This window comes from Grus americana, chromosome 7 (assembly GCF_028858705.1).
Source record: "Grus americana isolate bGruAme1 chromosome 7, bGruAme1.mat, whole genome shotgun sequence".
Lineage (NCBI taxonomy): Eukaryota > Metazoa > Chordata > Aves > Gruiformes > Gruidae > Grus > Grus americana.
In genome coordinates this window covers 26,051,868-26,072,515 of record NC_072858.1, presented here as the reverse complement: position 1 = coordinate 26,072,515, position 20,648 = coordinate 26,051,868, and the positions used below count along the sequence as shown (strand labels likewise).

At 36.2% G+C, this 20,648-nt stretch overlaps 1 protein-coding gene across 1 annotated transcript in view; it reads right to left on the bottom strand.

Moving 5' to 3' along the window:
- Nucleotides 1-20,648, bottom strand: part of LRMDA (leucine rich melanocyte differentiation associated) — a 700,198-nt gene that overhangs the window by 106,714 nt on the left and 572,836 nt on the right. The window contains exon 6 of the mRNA XM_054831401.1: nt 188-272. Coding sequence (XP_054687376.1) covers nt 188-272 — 85 coding nt within the window. The remainder of the gene's footprint in view (nt 1-187; nt 273-20,648) is intronic.

The following is a 20,648-nucleotide window of genomic DNA, read 5'->3' as shown; positions in this document are numbered from 1 at the left end:
ACCTTTAAATCCTATTCAATATGAGTTAAAATCTGTAGTCTTGACAGGTATGGTTTTCTCATCTAGTGCTTGAAAGGCACAGTGTTCTCTGTAAAGTGCCAATGCAGCAGTAACTAATACAGAGAAGGCCTTACAGCAAAGCTCGCCACCTCGCAGCAGTTCATACCAATAAAAGCTTAGTTCATACCTCTGTGATTGGTGAGGTCTCTGGATCCCGAAGGCAGAGGTGTATAGTGCATCTCTGGAGAGGTGGAGACAGCATCGCTGGAGGCCTGTATGACAAAACAAATATTATCAGTACTCTGAGTGAAAGTCAGTGATTACACAAAGAGGATGCACCTGCAAGATGAGTGCTATGATGTGGTTACAGGTGCACAGAGTCACCAGCCATGGAGGATTAATTTGTTTTTGGTTAAGGCTGCCTGCAAACCTTCAAGATAGCTGTACTCACAAGAGTCGTCCTTTCATATGTCCAGTTTCAGGTATAGTGTTTACAATCTAGCCATTGCAATGTACATATAAAAGATGATGGATTTTAGTAAAAGACACAAAGGACAGTGTTCACTAAAAGTTACATGACAATTTCTAATAGAAAAGATAAGGCAAATAAAGAGAAGAAATACAAAAGCTAAAACTTTTCTTGAATCTCATGCTAATTTACTAAAGGGGGCCTTGAGAAAATAATTGCTATCTTCTATGCAGCTTGTTCCCTAATGATATATTGGCTGAAAAGCTGCAGAAGTCAGTCAAAGGAATCCACCTCAATCTTACTTCGTATTTTGTAATTAATCACATCCTCAAAATTTATATATTTTTTTAATTAAAATGAATTCAAATCCAGATTTACAATGTCTGGTTAAGATAAAAGTGTAAAACAGGGCTATAATGTTTTGGAAAAGAAAAAGCTTAAATACTAATTCAAATCTTAATTGCTAGACTAAACCTGAGAACAACAAACAGAAATCCACAATAATGAAAATTAATCATGGTAATAGTTTGTTAAAGGCTGTAACTTAGAAATCATCTTTGTCATAGCTGTTGCAATCCTAGATAATAGTATATTAAAATGTTAAGAGGTAAGTGACTGAGCAGATTACTATACTAAGCTTTTGCTTTTGGAGACCAGCTGTCAGTTTCTATGTCAGACCATAGTTACAGTCCCATTTTTGTCCCTAGCGAAAAAACAGGTCATAACATGAAGACACATCATGCATCAAAACAAACATCTTAATAGAGACAGGTTTGCCTAAACAGCGAGGATGCTATTTATCGGATATGAATAAAAAAATCTAGAAAATCTTGCCTCCGCTGAATCACCAGTGATAATAAACCCTTTTCAGGGTACCTCCTTTTCAGAAAGGTAATGCTATAGACACAACTCTCACCTTCAGCTAGAGTGAATAATAGTTTGATTTTAGTGAACTGTAAACATGCAGCTCAATCTACCCTGAACTACGAAGTATTGGAAATCTTCCCTCTGATGACCAATATGAGCTGAGGACACATAACATCTCAGAGGATTAGATAGATGCCCCTAACACCCAGAAATGTGACATCTGAAGTGAATTCCAAAGAACAGGCATCTATTCACAACTACCTGTTTTCTTTGGGCCAAGTTGTTCTGGGTAAAACAAGCAGAAAAACATCGCTAACTCTTTAGCATAAGACTTCATCCCTGTAAATCACTCCAAAAGCTGGAGGAATAAGTAGTCTCATACTGTACACTCTAGATGTTATCTGCCTATTCAAGTGTACTTATTTGGGACTCTGATAATAGTGAAGGTTTCTCTTTGGTACTTTTAATCTCAATTTAGACTGTTGACAGCTTGATGATAGCTTTTCCTAAAATTACTGGAAGAGACTTTGCCTTTTCAGCAATATACCACTGAGTGAGCAAAATTCAAGAGCTTCTAAAAAGGATATTGGAGTGAAGGGGCAATTTAGCTTTATTTCCAATTTTAGGAAAAGCAAGAACAGGAGGGTTTGTTTATTGGTGTTTTGCTGTTATTTTATGTACAGTATATAATTCCCTGTCAAATATAGAACAGTTTTCATTACCTTTGAGCTAAGCATTCAGTTAGAGCAACTTTAATTCTATGGGATATCATCCAGGGTTAGGATTGTTTTGCAAAAACACTGGCTTGGAGTTCTGAATCATGTTTCTGAGTAAGCCTGTGCACCAGCAGAAAGACAACTATTTGTTTTCCCTACCACAAACTGACGCTTGGCCCTAAGCTATTTTCTGAATAGATTTGTATAGATTGTATTACTCTTAATATTCACAGGAATATTTAGACAGTGACAGGATTGACATCTGACAGTTATGTCTTCAAGTATTGGTGACATGCATCAGAAGTTCTTGTTGCAGTGGAAAGTAACTACAAATACATATAGCTTTGAGGAAAGCTGGTTAAAATGGGTGGTAGCTTCAGTTTTATAAGAATAGGTCACCACATAGTTCAGTAAAGAAATACTAACAGTATCGTATTCTTGCAAGCATTAAAGCCATCCATGTTTTGCAGTATATCATAGTATACGGTATAAAAGTTACAAGGCCAATAAAGTTAGACTACTCACAACCTAAGTTATGCAGATAACCAAACACTTGCTAAGTTAAGGTATCTCTGTCTCCACATTAACCTGTAAGTTTTGTCCAAGCTAAGAATTGCTGTACTTGATACTAAATAGATTGTAAAAGAGTACCAGATTTTCAAACCATTTTCATCAAAATTACAGATACTGTAATACCTAAACTTCAAGTAATTTTAATTAAAGCAATGGTTATTGTTTAGGAAATTTTACTTTCTGTTGATGAGTAAGTTGTGACTTGATGTTAGGCTATATTGGTTATAATGGAATATCATTAATACCCATTGATGATACTCTATTTGTGTCACAGAGCTTGTATTTGTATCCTAGTATTTCTCTACTAATATTTACCCTTATTTCTAAGGCATGCCACAAATTCTTTACACACCTGTACAGATCAGTAGCTGTGGTAGCCATTAATGTATCATGCCTGACAAAATGTTACAATACAGGAAGAACAGCAGCATGTTGGCACCTTCCTGACAAGGGTTCAACAGATACACAATGTACTTATGGAAAGATGTGCTAAGTAAAATTGTTTCAATGCACACATAGATACAAAGGAATCTTTCCTTAGCTAAATACGTTTAATTGCAAAATATTTTCAGATGACATCACAGAGACAAATCTTAATTTGATCAAGACATCATCCAAAAGAGAGATGGTAGAGTACAGAATGAGATGTGGTAGCAAAACCTAAACTAATTAAGAAAATATGATTTATTATGGAGCTCAAGACATGGACTAAGGATTCTCTTGCATCTGTTACTTTAGAAGAATTTTAAGTGTTTTTGATTTCTCCTTTGCAACATGTTTCTCATCTAGTATGGGAATATCTCAAATCTCCAGCATTTCAGAGTTTGTCTTGTTTTTTTTTTTTCTTCTTTTTTTTCAGGGAACTGATTAGGAGGCAAATTTCTTGGGGACAGCGTGATACTCATTCTCTAAGTCTGACCCACAATTATCAAGAATTCTTGTGTTCTGTGATACTGTTGTTTATTTTCATTCATCACAGTTTTAACACTTGTCAAAGTCATCCAGTAAGGTCACAGAGAAATGACCTTAGCAATCTGAAAGCTTGTTGCTTCTCATTTGGTGATTTACATTCAAATAAAAATGGAAAACAATATTGTGACATTGCAGTGATCAGCCCAATGGTACATATCACATTATTAGATGCAAAACTCGTATTTAGTAAGAAAGTATGATTTATTTCAAAAGATTTTTAATATATCCACAGGGAAACTACAATTAAGAATGAAGGAAATCACTGCATTACCCATTTTTTAAACTGACAAAAACATTTCTCCAGAAAGGTATATGATTAATGGGACAATCTGTGGTATAGTTCCAACTTAAAGGATCAACTCCTACTTGCTTTAGAAGAACTTTTCCTTTTATGTAAACAAACGCTAATATTTTCTTGATAAGCTTATACTGTCTCAAATGCACTCAATGCTTAAAATTAATCATACTTTAACAGATATGTGGCTTATTATAATTTTAAGAACTGTCTGCATAAACATCTACATAGGCTAAGGACTCATTTTGGAACTCTTGGGCACACTTATCTTTCCCAAGACAGACGATGGCAACAGTCTGCAATAATTCATATATATTTTGAAAACTTGCCTAAATATCTGTTTACCAATATGTCAGCACTGTATTGATTCAACCCCTTTGTAACACTGATGGCAGCAACTCACATGTCTTAACCCATGAGTATATTGGACCATGATGATTTGTTCAAATCTGTGATAAAATGTATACAAACTTTTCATGGAATTCCTCAAGACTTTTTCCTGCAGAATTTTAGACATAACCAACTAATTAATTGTTTACAGATTAAATATATATATAAAAATAATGTATAAGTGTGTGATGAGGAACATAGTCTACTTAATAACAGAAAAAGATTTAAATGTATTCGTTTGGGGTTGAATTTATGACATACTTGCAGAGAGTATCAAAACACTGCTTTAGAGGGAGTGTTTCAGTGTCATGAGTTTGCAGAGCACCAAGCACAACGGGGCTCTGATTTCACTGTGAAGTCTTCGAGACCCGCGTGATAGCAGAAAATATTACGGGAAGCAACAATACACCAAGTCTTTAACCATTCCATCCTAGAGAATGGTTAGGGAAGAACAACTTTATTTGCAATGTATTTGCTTTTCTGTGAACTCACGAACCATAAAGCCAGTGAAAGAAAGGGACAAAGCATGCAAGAAGGGATGACGAGACAAGAAAATATCCAAAAGCAGGACCTGAGAGGACCACTATATATAGCAGCCTACAAAAGGTATTGCTTTCTTCTCCCTAGCTGTGAGCTAGGCTAGAGATCTCAAATGGGCCAGCCTGAGTTTGCGTCTGATCCCCATACACTGTTATGTTCCAGAAAACCAACAGGTGGCATGGCACGCTTACGTGGAGGGAGCTTTGCTTGCTGACGTGGGATTTCCAGATTCCCCTGCTCCACAGCCAAGCCTAGTTAACTACGAGTCAGCAGTTGCCTTTACTAAACCTCCAGCATAAATTAGAGTCACTTTCATTAAGGGGGAGAAGGGGAAACAAGCGCGTGGTGTTATCACTACTTGCCTGATCTGTCTAGGCTTACTGAGATGACCTCCTAACCCAGCACAGAAAGAGCGATTTATTTTAAAATCTGGTTTTAGACGTTTGACCATGGCACTGAAAAACAGAACAACATAGCAGATGAGTATTGGATGGAAGGTGGGAAGGAAGGAAAAGGGTATCACCCACTTTTGTCTCAATCTCATGCCTTAAACTGTGCTTCTCATATTTTGCTGAATGTCACAAAGATCTGAATGACTTTCTTTCATCAGCAGCCATTATTAAGAAAAGTAAAAGTAGTAATTTAACTGGTCCTAATAAAGAAGACAAACACAATCTGATTACTCTGAACTAATATGCCATTTTATTTTTATAAAAGTATCTCATTAGAAAGAATTTCCTAGGGAAAAATAGGAAGTCTTTTTCCCAAGGATTTTTTTTCCTTGTTAATAATAAAGAGAATATATGAGACAAGAAAGGAACTTAAGGGCAGGTATTGGTAGGATAAGGGATTTTTTTGGATTTGTGCTTCTTTTGCCTAATAATCTAATACTCATAATAATAATTTTTCAAAAAATCATCAGGAGTCTGACCTTCTAAGTCTGTGAAGCATAACTTTTAGTATGACGTGGAAATGAAAAATGTTTTTCCAGTATGCAAACACAAAGCAAAGCATGAAGGGGAAAAAACAAAACAAAACCAAAAAAACCCCAACACTTTGTAACATTTAAAAGAAAATGAAGTCAGCCACACATTGGCAACTGGCTCTCGAGAGTCTGGGAATCTAATTAGACTAAAGAAAAGTTTCATTTGTTTAATCCCCGAATTCCACTTTTCAAGGAATAAACCCCCAATATTTGGATGGTAAGGGAACATCCTGTGTAGTATCAGGATATATTGTACATCTGCTGCATCAAAACAAATTTGTAGAGACCAATGGTTCAAAAATACAAATGGTCTGCTACTTTTGGCAACCTCACACGTTCCTTCAAATACTTTCAGCTGCTGGAGGAAGTAAAGGGGGGGAGTGTAATTCAGATGAGCCAATCCTCTTTGAATCATGGTTTGAGAAACAGTAAAATTTCAATGAGTCTGCTTTCCAAATTAAATCTACTAGACATTTCTTTTTTATATTTCTAAACACAAGAATAAACAAAAAATTATCTAATATTTATACTTGTGTTAGCAAAAAATGCTGCAACCCATTTCTGACATTTTTAAATTTAATAACAAAGTGTTTCAGCTATAATCAAGAGTGTGACTTTGAACTTAGAAAATATTCATTCCCAATATTTTAGCAGCCTATTTTCATATGTGATGCTATTAATAGAGTAGGCCAAATAATTATAGCACGAGGATGACAAGGAGAACAGTGATCTTACATTTTGGTTAGCCTTCCAATTCCAATAACCTTTAACAAGAAAAGGCATGAGAATTTTGCTTATTTAACAGAAGTAGTAGAGCTTAAGAAGATTCAAAGCAGTTCAGAATACATTTCCCTTATTCTCATATAAGAGAGATTACCACTTCTCACTTTAACTTTTGGTTTTCACTTAATATTAAATTGCAAGGTTGAAAGCAGGGTGCAAGCGGATCAAAAATGTAAATGAACATCAGATAATTCTTATGCATTTAGGCTTAATTGAGTGTAATCGATATGTCTGGTGTGCAGCCAAATTCAACTATTGTGAAAAGCACCTAATGTACGGACATTATTTTTGGACTACTGAATGCCAGAAAATAATGAGCTGGCATTCAGCTTTGGTGAATCAGACCTTGAATTTTCATCTAAGAGCAGTTTTGAATTATTACTGAAGATAAGGTGTAAATGTGCAAGGGAATTTTATCCATGTTTCTCCCATGAATCATAAATGAGGAAAAAAATTACGGTCTAAATTGCACTTAAAAGGAATAAAGTCTTTTCATGTCATACATGATTTATCAAAATGATCTCATTTTAAGAGTACTGTGGTGTATCTTGATTAATAACATTAGTAAGCATGATGAATGGCCTCTTTAATGGTAACACAGAATTTATTGGCAAAATCCCTACTTCTACCAAAAAAGGGTGGGAAGTAAAACACACAGCAGCTAGTAACTTGCAGAAACAGGTTAAGTAAACTCTCTCCTATGTATTTTGCATTTAGACATCTTTGAAAATGCTTAATTTGAGTTTATTCTCAGGCTCATTTTGAAAACAAGTAACAGGTTTTACCTAATGTGGCAGTGCTAACCATTACAAAAGTCACTTTGCAGTTCCCTGCAAAACAAGCTGAACTCTGCGTGTACTGTAAGAGGATGGAGTGTATTAAGGTCTTTCAAGAACATCGGCCCTATCCCCTTATGACCTTTTTCAATATCCTCTTCATTTTGCTTCACTATCCTAAATGCTTCCCTTCTCCCATTACTCCATCTTCCTTCTCCCTCCTCCCCCCCTTTTTTCTAAGCCTGCTCCAGCCTGCCCTAACTAATTTCCTTTTGGGCTGACAGATCAGAGGCCTTCCTACCACTGTTCCTTTTAGACCTGTGAAGCCCTCCTCGTAATCCTGCTGCTTGTCCACAATTAATCTTTCCAGTTGCCACATTATTAACACTACCACCCACAGACAGAGGATGCCTGAGCACGGCTGGACACTCGCTCCCCACTGGAGCATCAAAGCTGTCAATCACACACTAGTCAGAAAGTTGCCTGCTGTCAACATCAGAGGTTTTCATCCTCTCCTACCCGCTGATCAAACATTTTTCTTCAGAAGATTATTTCCAAGTCCCCACCCATTTCCTCCCATATCCTTTTTCCCTTTTAGGTTTACTCAATGATCCATCTTCTGTATGGAAAAGGAAGCAGTGTATAATAGAAAACCTTTCAAAACAAAAGTTCAGCAAAACTAAATTTAAATCCTAGCTGTTATCAACCTCTTCCCCCCCGCCCATGCAAGTTAAACACCTTAAAGAGCTTGGATTAGACCTAGTCACAAATGCCTGCCTTTGATCAAAGGCTCCAAGACTTTACACAAATATAATCACAAGGCAATGACTGCATCTAAGGAGCCTGAATTGATTTGTTCTACTGTAACATATAGCATACAAAACCACCCGTTAGGTTTTTCAACTTCCAAGACCATTCTTTTTCAACTTATATCACTCAAAAGCCAAGAATTTTAGCATCTTCTCAACACTATGCTTTTTCAAACTCAGTAGAAAAAAAATTACTTCTTATTGCATGGTAGTTGCCTTCTATCTTTTTTAAAGTCGTATCTTCGCTTCTTACATTTAAAAGCAGAAGGATGCAAGAGATTCTGCTGCTCACTCAGTTCAGTTTAATGAGTTGAAGGAAAGTAACTTCACTGTTAACACCTCTCCCAAATCATATACCAGATTGTAATATTTTCAGTTGTGATGAGTTAAACCTTACTGCTCAGGTGGCTCAGTATCTTTCATTATGGTAGATAACAGGATCTGACCCTAAAGGAGCACTTAAACATTCTAGCAACACAACAGTGAATGAAAGGAATATCCATTAATATAATCCAAGCAATCTATTCCATGTAAAACTTAATGCTAGGTTTTAAAGTAAGAATAAATCAATTTAAAATCACACCACAAAATAAATTCAAAGTTGCTAAATCATACTCAGCCCTAAAATAGATTTTTGAATTCTTTTTCTTCTCTGAGACTGGTATTAATGAAAATCAGGAAATTGACAAAAGAGTCCAAAAAATTTAAAACAATAAAGGAAAATCTACTGGCCTTGACTCCTGGTCTGAGTTTGGGAAAGTAAGTCCAAGCAAGAAGTATACAATTTATCTTGCATTTCTTTACCAGCATCTTTACCTTCCTTCACCTTCTGGGAACACACATGCTACCTTCTTTTCATTTACAGTAGGCAGCATTCAATGGGCTTGCACACTAGTAAAATAAAGTGCAAGAAAAAAAAAAAAACCAGCCACATAAACAAGTCTGTCATACCCCAAACCAGAAAACTCTGCAACTGCTGCTAAAGAATTTTGAGTTGTCATAGACAACTATTCTTTGAAGTGTCTTGTAAAGTGAACCACAAATATATTTCTAGATGCTAGCAGATGCTAGCTTTCTTCCAAGTTCCCACCTCACCAATGCCCAAACATGCCATTTACTGCCTTTCACTCATCACCCAACAGCTCTGAAGGAATGTTCAATGCATGAGATACCAAGTTTCCCTCAGTCATTCCCTGTAACACTTTTCAAACAATTATATCACAAGTACGAAACACATCACTATTGGAGTAACTGCTGAGAATTATGCTATGCTATGGCATAGCAACGGTATACAGGCTACATGTAAACACAGGTGCAGAACTCAAATACACATTACATACAACACAGTTACTTTTCATAGACCTGTATTTTGAAATACAGATGATTCAGAACTTCTACACGTTTCTTTGCCAATCTGATGTCCATAAATTCTTCAAAAGCAAACACAGAATCAGCAAGGTAAATTGCTTTTTTTTTTTTTATAGGAACCTCTGGGACTGGTCCATAAATTAAATCAGTAACATAATATTATCACTTGCAAACACAATCAATGACAATCAGAGGACTGCAGAACTGTATATATGTTTCACTGACCAAGCATAACTGTTTGCAATGTCAGAGGGTTTACTTTGCTTTGCTATTCATTCTGCTGTCCCCCGCTTGCTTCATTTTTTCAGAATTATGAACACTGCTGCAAAATTGAAAGCTAGATGCTAAAGATTATAAGATAACAGTGGTTTAATGACTGTTGTTGAGTTGCACGGATTCTGTGCTTAATAGGCACAGGAATTAAGAAATGGAAAGGTTAAATTGCTTTTAAGGCATCTTCATTCTGTCATGTGGGAATAAAATTGAACTGCAGCAAAAACCTCTTGTCACACTACTTAGTCAGCAGAAGAGGGTGCTGTAGTGTAACCTATTTAAAATGCAAATAGAGTAACTTTTGTAACAGCAGATTAAAACTAGCATTTTATTCACTTGGCATACCCACAGCATACCGAATGCTGGAATCAGACTTGTCACTGCACACCGCAGGTTATTAATAGAGCTCAGAAAGGTGTTGCTAAATGTGCAAGTTAAAAGCAAATAAACAAAAATGGATTTATCTGTGGTATTTGTTCTCTGGGAGAATTCAGCAAGGCCTGCCTTACACTGCACATTTGTTTATCCAAGATCACTGAGGCTATTTTTTTTTTTTCCAAGTATTTGATTGGCAGCCCCTTACCACAGCCAGAAGTTCTGGGATATGTGATCTATAACATTAACATTCTAGAGAAAAACACAGTTATTTTCAACCCGGACAAGTAAATCTATTAAATAAGACACACGGGAAAGAGTCTATGGTGCACAACTGCTACTTTCTAATAGGCCTTTCTGGACTCTCATGAACTACCAGCACATGAGAAAAAACAAAGCCAAAGGCTTCAGCAGAACCAAATCAACACATTGTGATACGGCTTTACACTTCATTTTCCTGCAATGTCAGGTGTTAGGGCAGGCAAGTGGGTTTCCCTTCTATATTCAAGCCAATTCCTCTGTTCTTAATCTTGATCTCTCAGAGATTCATCAAAAATGCGATTTAATTACATCTCCTCCCCCCTCCTCCCCCTCCCCAAAAGAGCGTAAACATGACTCCTTTTTATCTCCTGATACATCTGGACAAGTAGACAATGTGCTAAAACAAAATAAATCTGCCCTGACAGTCACATCAAAGGGTTCAGCTAGGGGCTTGCAGCTACTTAAGGCACAGGAATGTTGTTGCTAAGCATCGCTCTACAACCTATCAGTCCCTTAAAGAAGAGCTTTTTTCTTTCAGAGGGAGATGAGGAAAGCTGGAGAGTGGGAACCAGACTGCAAAGGGAGATTGGGGATTTTGGAGGATTTTGAAGCTTAAAGTGAATTGCGTGAAGAAAAGGGGGTTTGTTTTGTTTTGTTTTGCCTCTTGACATACAGTCTACGTTTGTGGGGAGGGGGGGAAGTAGGGGAGGAAGAAGGGGTTAAAACTTGTTGATGAAACATCTTCTGAATTTTCCCCTTGGATAAAACCAAGAAAAGTCTTTGATATCCTTTTTCAAATCCCTGTACTTACTCTAGATTCAAAATAAAAAGATTGTGACCAAAAGCAATAGGGCTGGGATACCAAGCCTTTTAAAAGTATATGGCAAAATGCATCCCATGCCCTGCTTTCCTGTCAAGCATTTGATTAACCAGGAACAATGTCCATATCTAATAAACATGCTCTACGGAGAAAGGAAACTTTTGATACACATGCACATAACACAATTTGATGCTTGATTTACTGGTAAAAACTATTCCCTTTAGAGAGAAGCCTTCACTGAAATCATCAGTCTTCCACACCGTGCTCTGCAGGACTTGATTTGTACATGTTTAGTGCTAAAAACTCAAAATGAAGCCGAAGGAAGGTAAAATCACACTAAAATCAGACCTTAGAACTATACTAATTATAAACGCAGCCGTGATGAAATAGACAGCTAAAAATTCCAGTTATGCTCTCCTCTCACAGACGTAGAAACATATACAAGGCAGATGGACAATCTAGCTTGAAAAGTACGAATCAATTAGTTTCAAAGCTTAATTATCCTGAAGGTAAGCTAAGAAAACCTGTAGTTCAGTTACAGCACCACTGAGAGGTGAACGAACTTTGGATCACACATCTTTGGCTTTTAAAAACAGTTTAAAAGTTTAAAAAAATTCTCTTTCTTTTTTAAGAATTAAACAAAGAAAATGTGAAATGGACTCATTCTACATGCAGGGTAACTATCAAGAACATGAACAATTACTGAGCCCACGATATTACACAAATAAATAACACTTAGCATTATCTTCAGCACTATCATATTTATTAAACAGTGACTGAGGGCAGCAGTAACCATTTTTATTGTCCCATATAGCTCTTATTTTCTAATTAAACAGAAGGTTATTTCCACTGCCAATGGAGCCATTTATCTTATTTGAGTGTTACATAATATTTTTTGCCAGCCAAGCCTGACTATAAAGTGTTCTGTGTGGTGAACTGTGGCCCAACTTGCTTTCCTGTTTGGTAATCATAGAAATGGGCCATTTTGTGCTGTGTTAATAAATAAACTTTTTGCAATTTCTCCTAAAACATGATAAAGCTTATACTTTGTCCTACCCTCTAGCTTCAATACAAGGGCAATGAGCTGTATTATTAAAGATATAGGTCAAGCAAACCTGATGATTTCAATCCTGTGGGGTGCTTTAGAAACTGTTGTCATATTACTGAGATCATTCTGCTGTTCCTAATTATTCCTCTTGGTTGCTTCACATTTCAAGTGATTTCTCTCACACTTATGTCAAAATTTATAAGCTGCTCTGTGTAACAACACTACATTATTTCCTCACTTGTTATGGTAATATAGGACAGAAACTAGGAGAATGCTTTAATCTAGCTGACAAGGATAATGTAGTCTAGAAATGTAATAAACTTTGTATTCTACTACAGAGTTGTGTTTTTTCCCCTACCATGAAACATTTCATATAGATAGACATCTTAGAAAAACTAATTGCTACAATAACTTGAATATCCTCTTATCTGAGATGCTTTTATCAGAAAAAATGTATCAGCATTAAAGCGTTCACTCCAATAGCTTGTGCATTCTCCTTATTCCCATAATTGCTATTCTGCAACGTTCTGTTGACTGTACTGTAAAACTACATACTGCCGAAGGAAACCTATTTCCAAGAAATCTGTGCATCGCACAAACAGTGCAAAACATTTGTAATTAACAGGCTGGGCTTTAACAGTGCTGTAACACATCTTGGGCTGACTGGCACAAAATTTTATTTGCACTAAGTAGCTTGAGACTGGGAAAACATAAAGTCAACTTTATGTGATAGCTTCATATTCTACAGTGTCTTTTGAAGGATTTCAGAATGTAAGGAAAACTGCCAGTGGAAAAGGTAGTCTAATGAAAGGTTTGAATTTTAAACCTAGCATGGGTACTGCTTACTGTGGGGGCTAACCTGTGGAAGCATCATTTCCTGCAGAACATACTAGAGGGTACAAAATGATGTTAAAACCCGCTCACAAAAAAACCCAAAACAACCAACCAGCAAATCAAAACAAAGCACAACTCCAGCTAGAAAAATGTCATATGAGTAACTCAAACATGACATCCATCCCAGTATTTCTAGGGATAATTTTGCTGAAGTAGCTTGTACGTGCAATTTGCTGTATTTGTCAAACATCCAATGGGTTTTTAAAGTACTTTTAGTCATGAGCAAACTGAAAAAAACCACTAACAGATCTGTGAAAAAAAAGACCTACTGCCCCATAATTTTGTGCTGCATCATCGTGATAATATGAGAGCGAGTCCACAGCATCAAAGCCATCAGATAGTAAGACAGAAACAGGAGCACCTACAATAGTCTACAATGGCAACCTTTAAAGGTACTTTCTCCAGATACATGGAAAATAATATTTAATGGAGCATGCTTACAGGAAACAGAGGAGGCAAAGATGAAGCTAGTGTAGTTCCAAATAGAAATATTCACCAACAGCACTGTCAGGAAAAAAAAAAAAATAACCCTAACCAACCAACCAAACAAAAAAACCCCAAATAGAATAGATTTCTGGTTTTGTTTCTGTTTGTACTTCTGTCTTCCTTTACAGAGTTGATGACCTGACTGAAGATAAACTTTGCAAAGTTTGGGGGTGTGGAGAGGGAGCAAGAGGCAGAAAAAATATCTTCTGAAGGGTTTCACATCTGGATCCCAATTAGAAGAACTGGAGTCCCTGCCATGTCCTGACGGTTGGCAGGGTGAACTATTCATGTGTTTATAAAGTGAGATTTCCCTTTTCAATGACTAGTTCTTTCCCAGACAGAAAACCCAGCAAGTATGAAAGACACACTTTGCCTCTTCCTTTTGACTTCTCAGCTACCACCTGTCAATATGTAAAACCATCTTGAAAGCTGATGATTTTGAAAGTGTGACTATGTTCAGATTTGTTTCCATAGTGGATAGCCAGAAGAAGGCAATGTCACAGCCAATTTTAAAGCTGAGCTCTAATGGAAAGAGCATTTAGGCCTTATGACTTAACATGACATAATACAATACAAATACAGGAATTTGAGGGATATAAGTCATGTGATTAACCAATATATTATTAATTTCTAAAGCACCAGCTTAGAAAACAGAAAACAAACTCGAATAGGAAGCATTAACCACAGGAACAGGAATTAATTTTAGGATCTTCACAAATAAAGGCATGAGAGATAAGAATTCATACACAAAAGCATTAAACTACAGTGCCCGATGAGCAGTATCACATCAGTATATTTACATAGCTTTTGGTGCATCAAAATAAACTAAAAACAATGGGAGACACTAGACACTATAAAAGGGGAAGGGAATCAAAAACAGCTATGGAAAATATAATTATATAAATTTGTTAAAAATAAAAACCACAGAGGCACAGCTGAAGTACACAAAAAACACTGTTGCAGTGCTAATGCTTTAGGATTTCCTAATTCTATCTAGAAGAAATGTCCTACATAAAGCAGTTCAGAGCAGTCTGAGACTTCTTGTCCATACTTATATATCAGAAATTCATAACAAGAGGGAGATGAACTCCATAATATAATTAACCTAACTAATTTTTATAATTATTTTTCCTGAACTTATTAATAAGCAATGTCCATTTTTAAATATTATTTGGAAGATACCTTTACCCTGCATGAGAGGAGAGAAAAAACAGCAGAAGAGTTACTTTATCTCAAAAGTCCTTTTCCAAGCTCAGTGTGTGGATTGTTGGAGTTCAGTCTGGCCATGAATTACCAGTAAGTGAGCACTTCTCGTTTCTTGAGGTGATAGATTTACTGAATGCTGTCCTATATACTGGGTTCTGTCTCTTTAGGAGGCTTTCTATACTCCCACTGAAAAAAATGCTTTAACTAGTGGTCCCTATCCATAAAATCCAGAAAGCACTTGACAAAGTGTATCCCTCAGCTCTAGAAACTATTCCCCCAAATTTGCATAACTTCAGGACATACTACAGTTCAGGGATGAGAGGAGGGTTTTTTGTAAGACAGAGTAACTGCTCATTTATAGGACTGTTGAACTTTTATTGATTTCAGCTGTTACTATGGTTACCTACACAGCTGACATGTACTGAGCACTTCCCGTCTTGGCTAAAAAACCTGCCATTTATGTACAGTCTGTCACAATTCTAGGAAATCTGTTCCAACAAATTAGCGTTGCCATCAAAATTCTTCTTTTTTCTACCCTGGGTGTGTAAGCTTCAGTTACAACAGCTGGTTTTTTTCACATCCACTGCCCATTAGATGGAAGTTCTGAATCTTGTTCTTCATGTCGCTGTTCACTTGAGGTAATGATATTGACATACTGTGATCAACTCTCCTCTTCACGCCCCCTTGGCTACCCAAGATAGACAGAATTTCCTGGAATTTCTCACCATAACTTACGTTATCCAGTCTTCTAAGAAATCACTTGCTCTCAGTTCTCTCTTCAGTGTCCCAGCAACTTTCTAGAACCACTGACTTCTCCAGATCTAAATATGATGCTCTAGCAGCAGATGCACCATTAACAAATACAATGATAACATTAAAATTTCCCCTCATACTTGATACCTTAAAGGAGTATCAGATGTGTGTACTAAAACCTAATGATTTTATGTTTTATCTCACTAATAAAAAGGTGACACAGCACCAGGCAAAGAACTGATCTCCACGAAAGCATGTCTACTTTATCAACATAAAACCTGTTCACCAGTACTTAACTAACTGAACATATGCCGTGTTGAATTTGTACTATTCTAGCTTCTTAATCAAAATAATGCATGCCATATTTGCTTAATCATATTACAAACCCAAATGAAAGTCATCGTTATCAATCCTGAAGCCCACAGCTCGCACTGACCAAAGGGAAGATGGACTAAAGGAACAAGGCATCCTTCTTCCATTCCTGTTCTCATCTGTCCCTCTTTCTTTTCACCACCTGTTGAATCTAGCACTTGTCAACAAGATGACGCTTTCAGAAAAAGCATATGCATTTACAAAATGTAACAAATGCCTTGTGAATCATAATATTATTCACAGAAGTTGGAGGTATTCTCATTTTATAATACTAGAAACACCAAAGTAACTCTGAAAATTATGGATATAAGCATGAATCATTAAATTGGGTGGGTAGAGGGAGTGGAAAGAATATTTCCCTTTTCCCCACTCTGAATATACAAAATCAGGTACAAACAATACGGATATCACAAGCAGACAACTCAGGATTACTTCAGACAAAGTAAAATTACTGTGGAACTGAAATTAAACAGGAAGATAAAATAAGCCTGGGTTATACCGTGGATAATCTCAAGAGCTGCTTGCATTCATGTTTGGAGTACAACCAAGTGCACAAAACAATGGCATAAAATGAAAATAATCCAAAATTATTCTACTGTACTTACATAAATACCTTTTTCCTAAACTACTGTTACTGTGTGATCAACAGAGATATTGTGAGTTTAAAATTCAGCTAACCAACCAAATATAAAGATTCATTACTATCTGCACTTCTGCAACGACAGTGGATTCTTAAGGCATGGCAGCATTTTGGAGAGGTAGTCCTTCCCATTGTTTGAACATGACTCATCTATTCCTCAGAAGTTACATTTCCTACGTTGTGTTAGCTTTACAAAGGGCAATTCCATTTGCATCAATGTTTGCATTTTTTTTTCCCTGTTTGCACAGTGTCACAATTTAACAGGAATTTGCATACTCCTCTGAAGGAGGACTGGTAGCCTCAGAGAGGAAGAGGTGATATTCTAGATATTCTCTCAGTTTTTGCACTGGTAAGTCTATCTGTGAGCTTCTCAAAGAAGACACTAACACAATCCTGATGCAAAAGGTTTTTCAGCTCTGGTACTGCCCACAAGACCAACATATCATATTCCGATCACTTTCTTCCATTCTAACAAGTGCCTCAAGATCATAGCGCAAATATAAGTCTCTTACATAGCAACAGAAAATATATCATTGCTATGGCATCTGTTGGCAGGAACAGTTTTGGGGGAGGAGGAGAAATAAATTCTTCAAGTTGTGTCTCTATGAATTTACATAAATTATACTCCAAAATGCTTATCTGAATGGTTTTGATTTTTTTTTAATTTATTGTTTTTTAATCCATTAATACAGAAGCGGAAGATGGGGGTTGTGGTAGAAAATCTAACATTTAGGTCTACTTTCTAGAACACTGAGTTAATTGTTCTATAACCACAAATTCTCCGACAACATAATGAAAGAAAATGAACAGACCCAGCTTTCATATCTCTGACTCCTCTGCTCCAGTTATCCAGCTTCATGCATGGAATAACAGAAATAAATATCACGGCAAATATATTCAGACATTCAGATTTAAATGAAAGAGTTATTTCCAGTTATACTTATTCTGAAACTTTTGGAAGAAATAGTAAAAAAAGATCATTCATAACATTCTGTTGTTTCAGCACTGGACTGGTCTCAGCACCTACCTCCTGGCCTGACTTTTTTTTGTTAATATTATATCTATAGGCTGCATAAAGTATCAAAGTTAAAAAGAAGATGACATATTTTGACTGTTCATGTCAGAACTCATTTTCTGTTACACATAAATTTAGATTAAATTATTAGAAACAGACTGATCCGTTAAATGTTTTACACTTTGTAAAACAATTGCTCCAATAGCCTTATTTATAAAACTGAAACTGCTCGGTTCCTTAAAGTACAACTATTGCATCTGGAGGTCACTTATCTTCTCTCACTGAAGGATCTTTGTGCTAAAGGACACTTTCTTCTTTTTTTTTTTTCCTTTTTTTTTTTTCCTTTTTTTTTTTTTTGCCATTGAATCTGGCACTTTAGATACAATATGATTTTATTACTCAGAAATACTTTATTACTACCATAAAACCACTTTCCACTGCAAAATATATTATTAAATTGTGCCTTCAATAACTGTCTCACCTAATAGTGAATGTTAAATCAAAAAACTGAAGTCAAAGCTCCTGTTGATTCCACAGGTAGAAAATTACATGTTAATAGGGCAGGCCAATACAACACAGCAGGAAAAGAAAAATGTCTCCAATAGCTTACATAGTTATACACACTGAATTTCTGGGTTTAATGTTATTTTGTTTCTTGCAGTGCCATTATCACAAAGAGTACCTGAGAAGCACAGAGTTATACAGCAAATAAAAGGCCCAACATTTGCTATTTCATACTGCTCCCCAAGAGGAGCACCCAACAGATGGTCACTTTTTAGCAGTCTCACTTCTATGTGTTTTGGCTAGAGAAGATCAGAAGACATACGCCTTTCACTTGCAGGTGGACAACTGTAGGTTAGCATCACTTCATTAATTTCCTATTGAAACACCAAAGGAATTAACTTTATTCCCATTAGCATGATCCTTAAACTGTTGTATCATTTAACAAATTATTCCAATGTTAACACACAGAGATTTAGGCATTTGTACTTAGAACTGCAAGTACATCAGTATAAGAGAAAAATGGCATGTCCTAGCTTGGTTAAGACATTAACTTGATTAAGACTCTTCCATCCTCTATCTTGCTTTGCTGTCTAAAATGTTATTATATATGTAAAATTATTCTCTATCTTATTTTCTTCAAGCTTCTATTTTCCAAACTGCTCTGTGGATAATAAAATCATTTTCTTTTTCCCATAAAGCATGTCTCTGAAACCAAACTGCTAAGTGTTCTTCTGTACTAGCGAAAGAAGCTAATACAGCTGCTTTCTCAATCCATTTGCTAGTTTCTGAATACAATCTTGAAAGGAGAGAAACAACCAAGTAATGGTTTCTGTAAACACAGTACTTAATGTATGAACAATTTAACCTCAGTTTTCATCTGAGGGGAAAAAAAACCCAAAACCTGTTACACATTTTAACATATTTCCAAAGTTATATTTTATTGTAACCACACTCGCCTCCTCTGAAATGAACAGCACAAATACAGGAACATCAGAAATCCACCTGGAGACAGAAAATAATATTTTCCAGCTCAGCTGTTTAAGAGAAAAAGGCAATCGTCACACACCACCATTACTACTTGTACAGAACCTCTTTCAGCAGGCTCAGATCCATTGAGAAAAAAGAAGCATGAAGCTAAAGTAAGCAGAAGACTTTTCAGTGAAACAAATACTTATCTACTGGTTTTTCATCTTCCAGAATGTACTTGACTTTTTACTTTTAACACTATAGCATTAGCCTCATCCACTCCCTTTCTATCCATTTCCATCTACAGAGGAAAGAAGTTCCTTGTTTGTTCTAAAAACTTTTACAGTTTTTTAGTGAATAAATCCTAAAGGAAGACTTTTCCAGCTTCACAGAACAAGGAGCACTGGTTATGTTTCTGAATGTTGGATATTCATCTAAGAGGAATTAAAACAGCAAGGTCCATCTATCACTGGCTAATACAGCTCCAAAATATATTTCCCCAAATAACTAAAACCATTAAAAGACTGATGAAAGAGAGTTATCTTTTCATGCACAGCAGCTGTTTTTTGAAATAACCACACTTAAAGAAAAGTTAACCAAGCTAATAAAAACAAGAAAAAATGCTGATTCCAGATGTTGGATGAAATGCATTGCAAAAATAAATAAATAAAAAAACAGGCAATAAGCTTTGCGTGATAATTGGTAAAAGTAAAACATACAAAACCCACTTGGTCAGGGCTGGAGACCTCTACATAACTTTATTTTGTTCAGGCCAGCATTTAACCACATTCTTACATGATATTCTTAACTGAGGTGAGTTTAAGCGTTTTCCTGAAGTAGACCTGATGCAACAGTCATAGGAGTTACTGCCATTTTATAGTGTGCATGTCCCAGTGTTTTAGGTTCTGCAGAGACAATTTTAGTCCAAGAGATTATTTTTTGCCATGCATTATAGCTTTCAACTAATATCCTGTGCTTTGCGATGGATTTTCCACTTTTTAAATTAATTTAGGATTTGAAAAGCTTGTTGTTATCCCAAGCAAGGCTGCTAATAGTGTTGGACTGGCAACTTTGAGAAAATGATATTATTGTGATGTTCTACTCAGCAGGAATGGTGTTGAGTGAATTTTTAATGATTTACTAGTTCTACTTGACTGAGCTTGCACCCTGTAAATGGATCATATGATCACTGATCACAAGTTAAACTGCTTTTGTTTCTTGCATGGCATGAACCGAGGGTCTGTTGTACAGTACCAGAGGTTCGTGTGCAGCTCTGTGTAAGACAAGGGAAGGTTACATGCAACAGGCAGTTAATGGCTCATACCAGCAAGCCCTCAACTGAGTGGAGCTCATGAGGTTGAATTTTAAAAAGGTAGCTGACCTTGCAGCTGGGAGCTTTAACTGTGTTTTTACCCATTTATACCTGGATAAGTAAACAGTTACTGAATGCTGAAAAGGCCTGAAAGCACTATTTTAGCCAAAGGCTAATCCC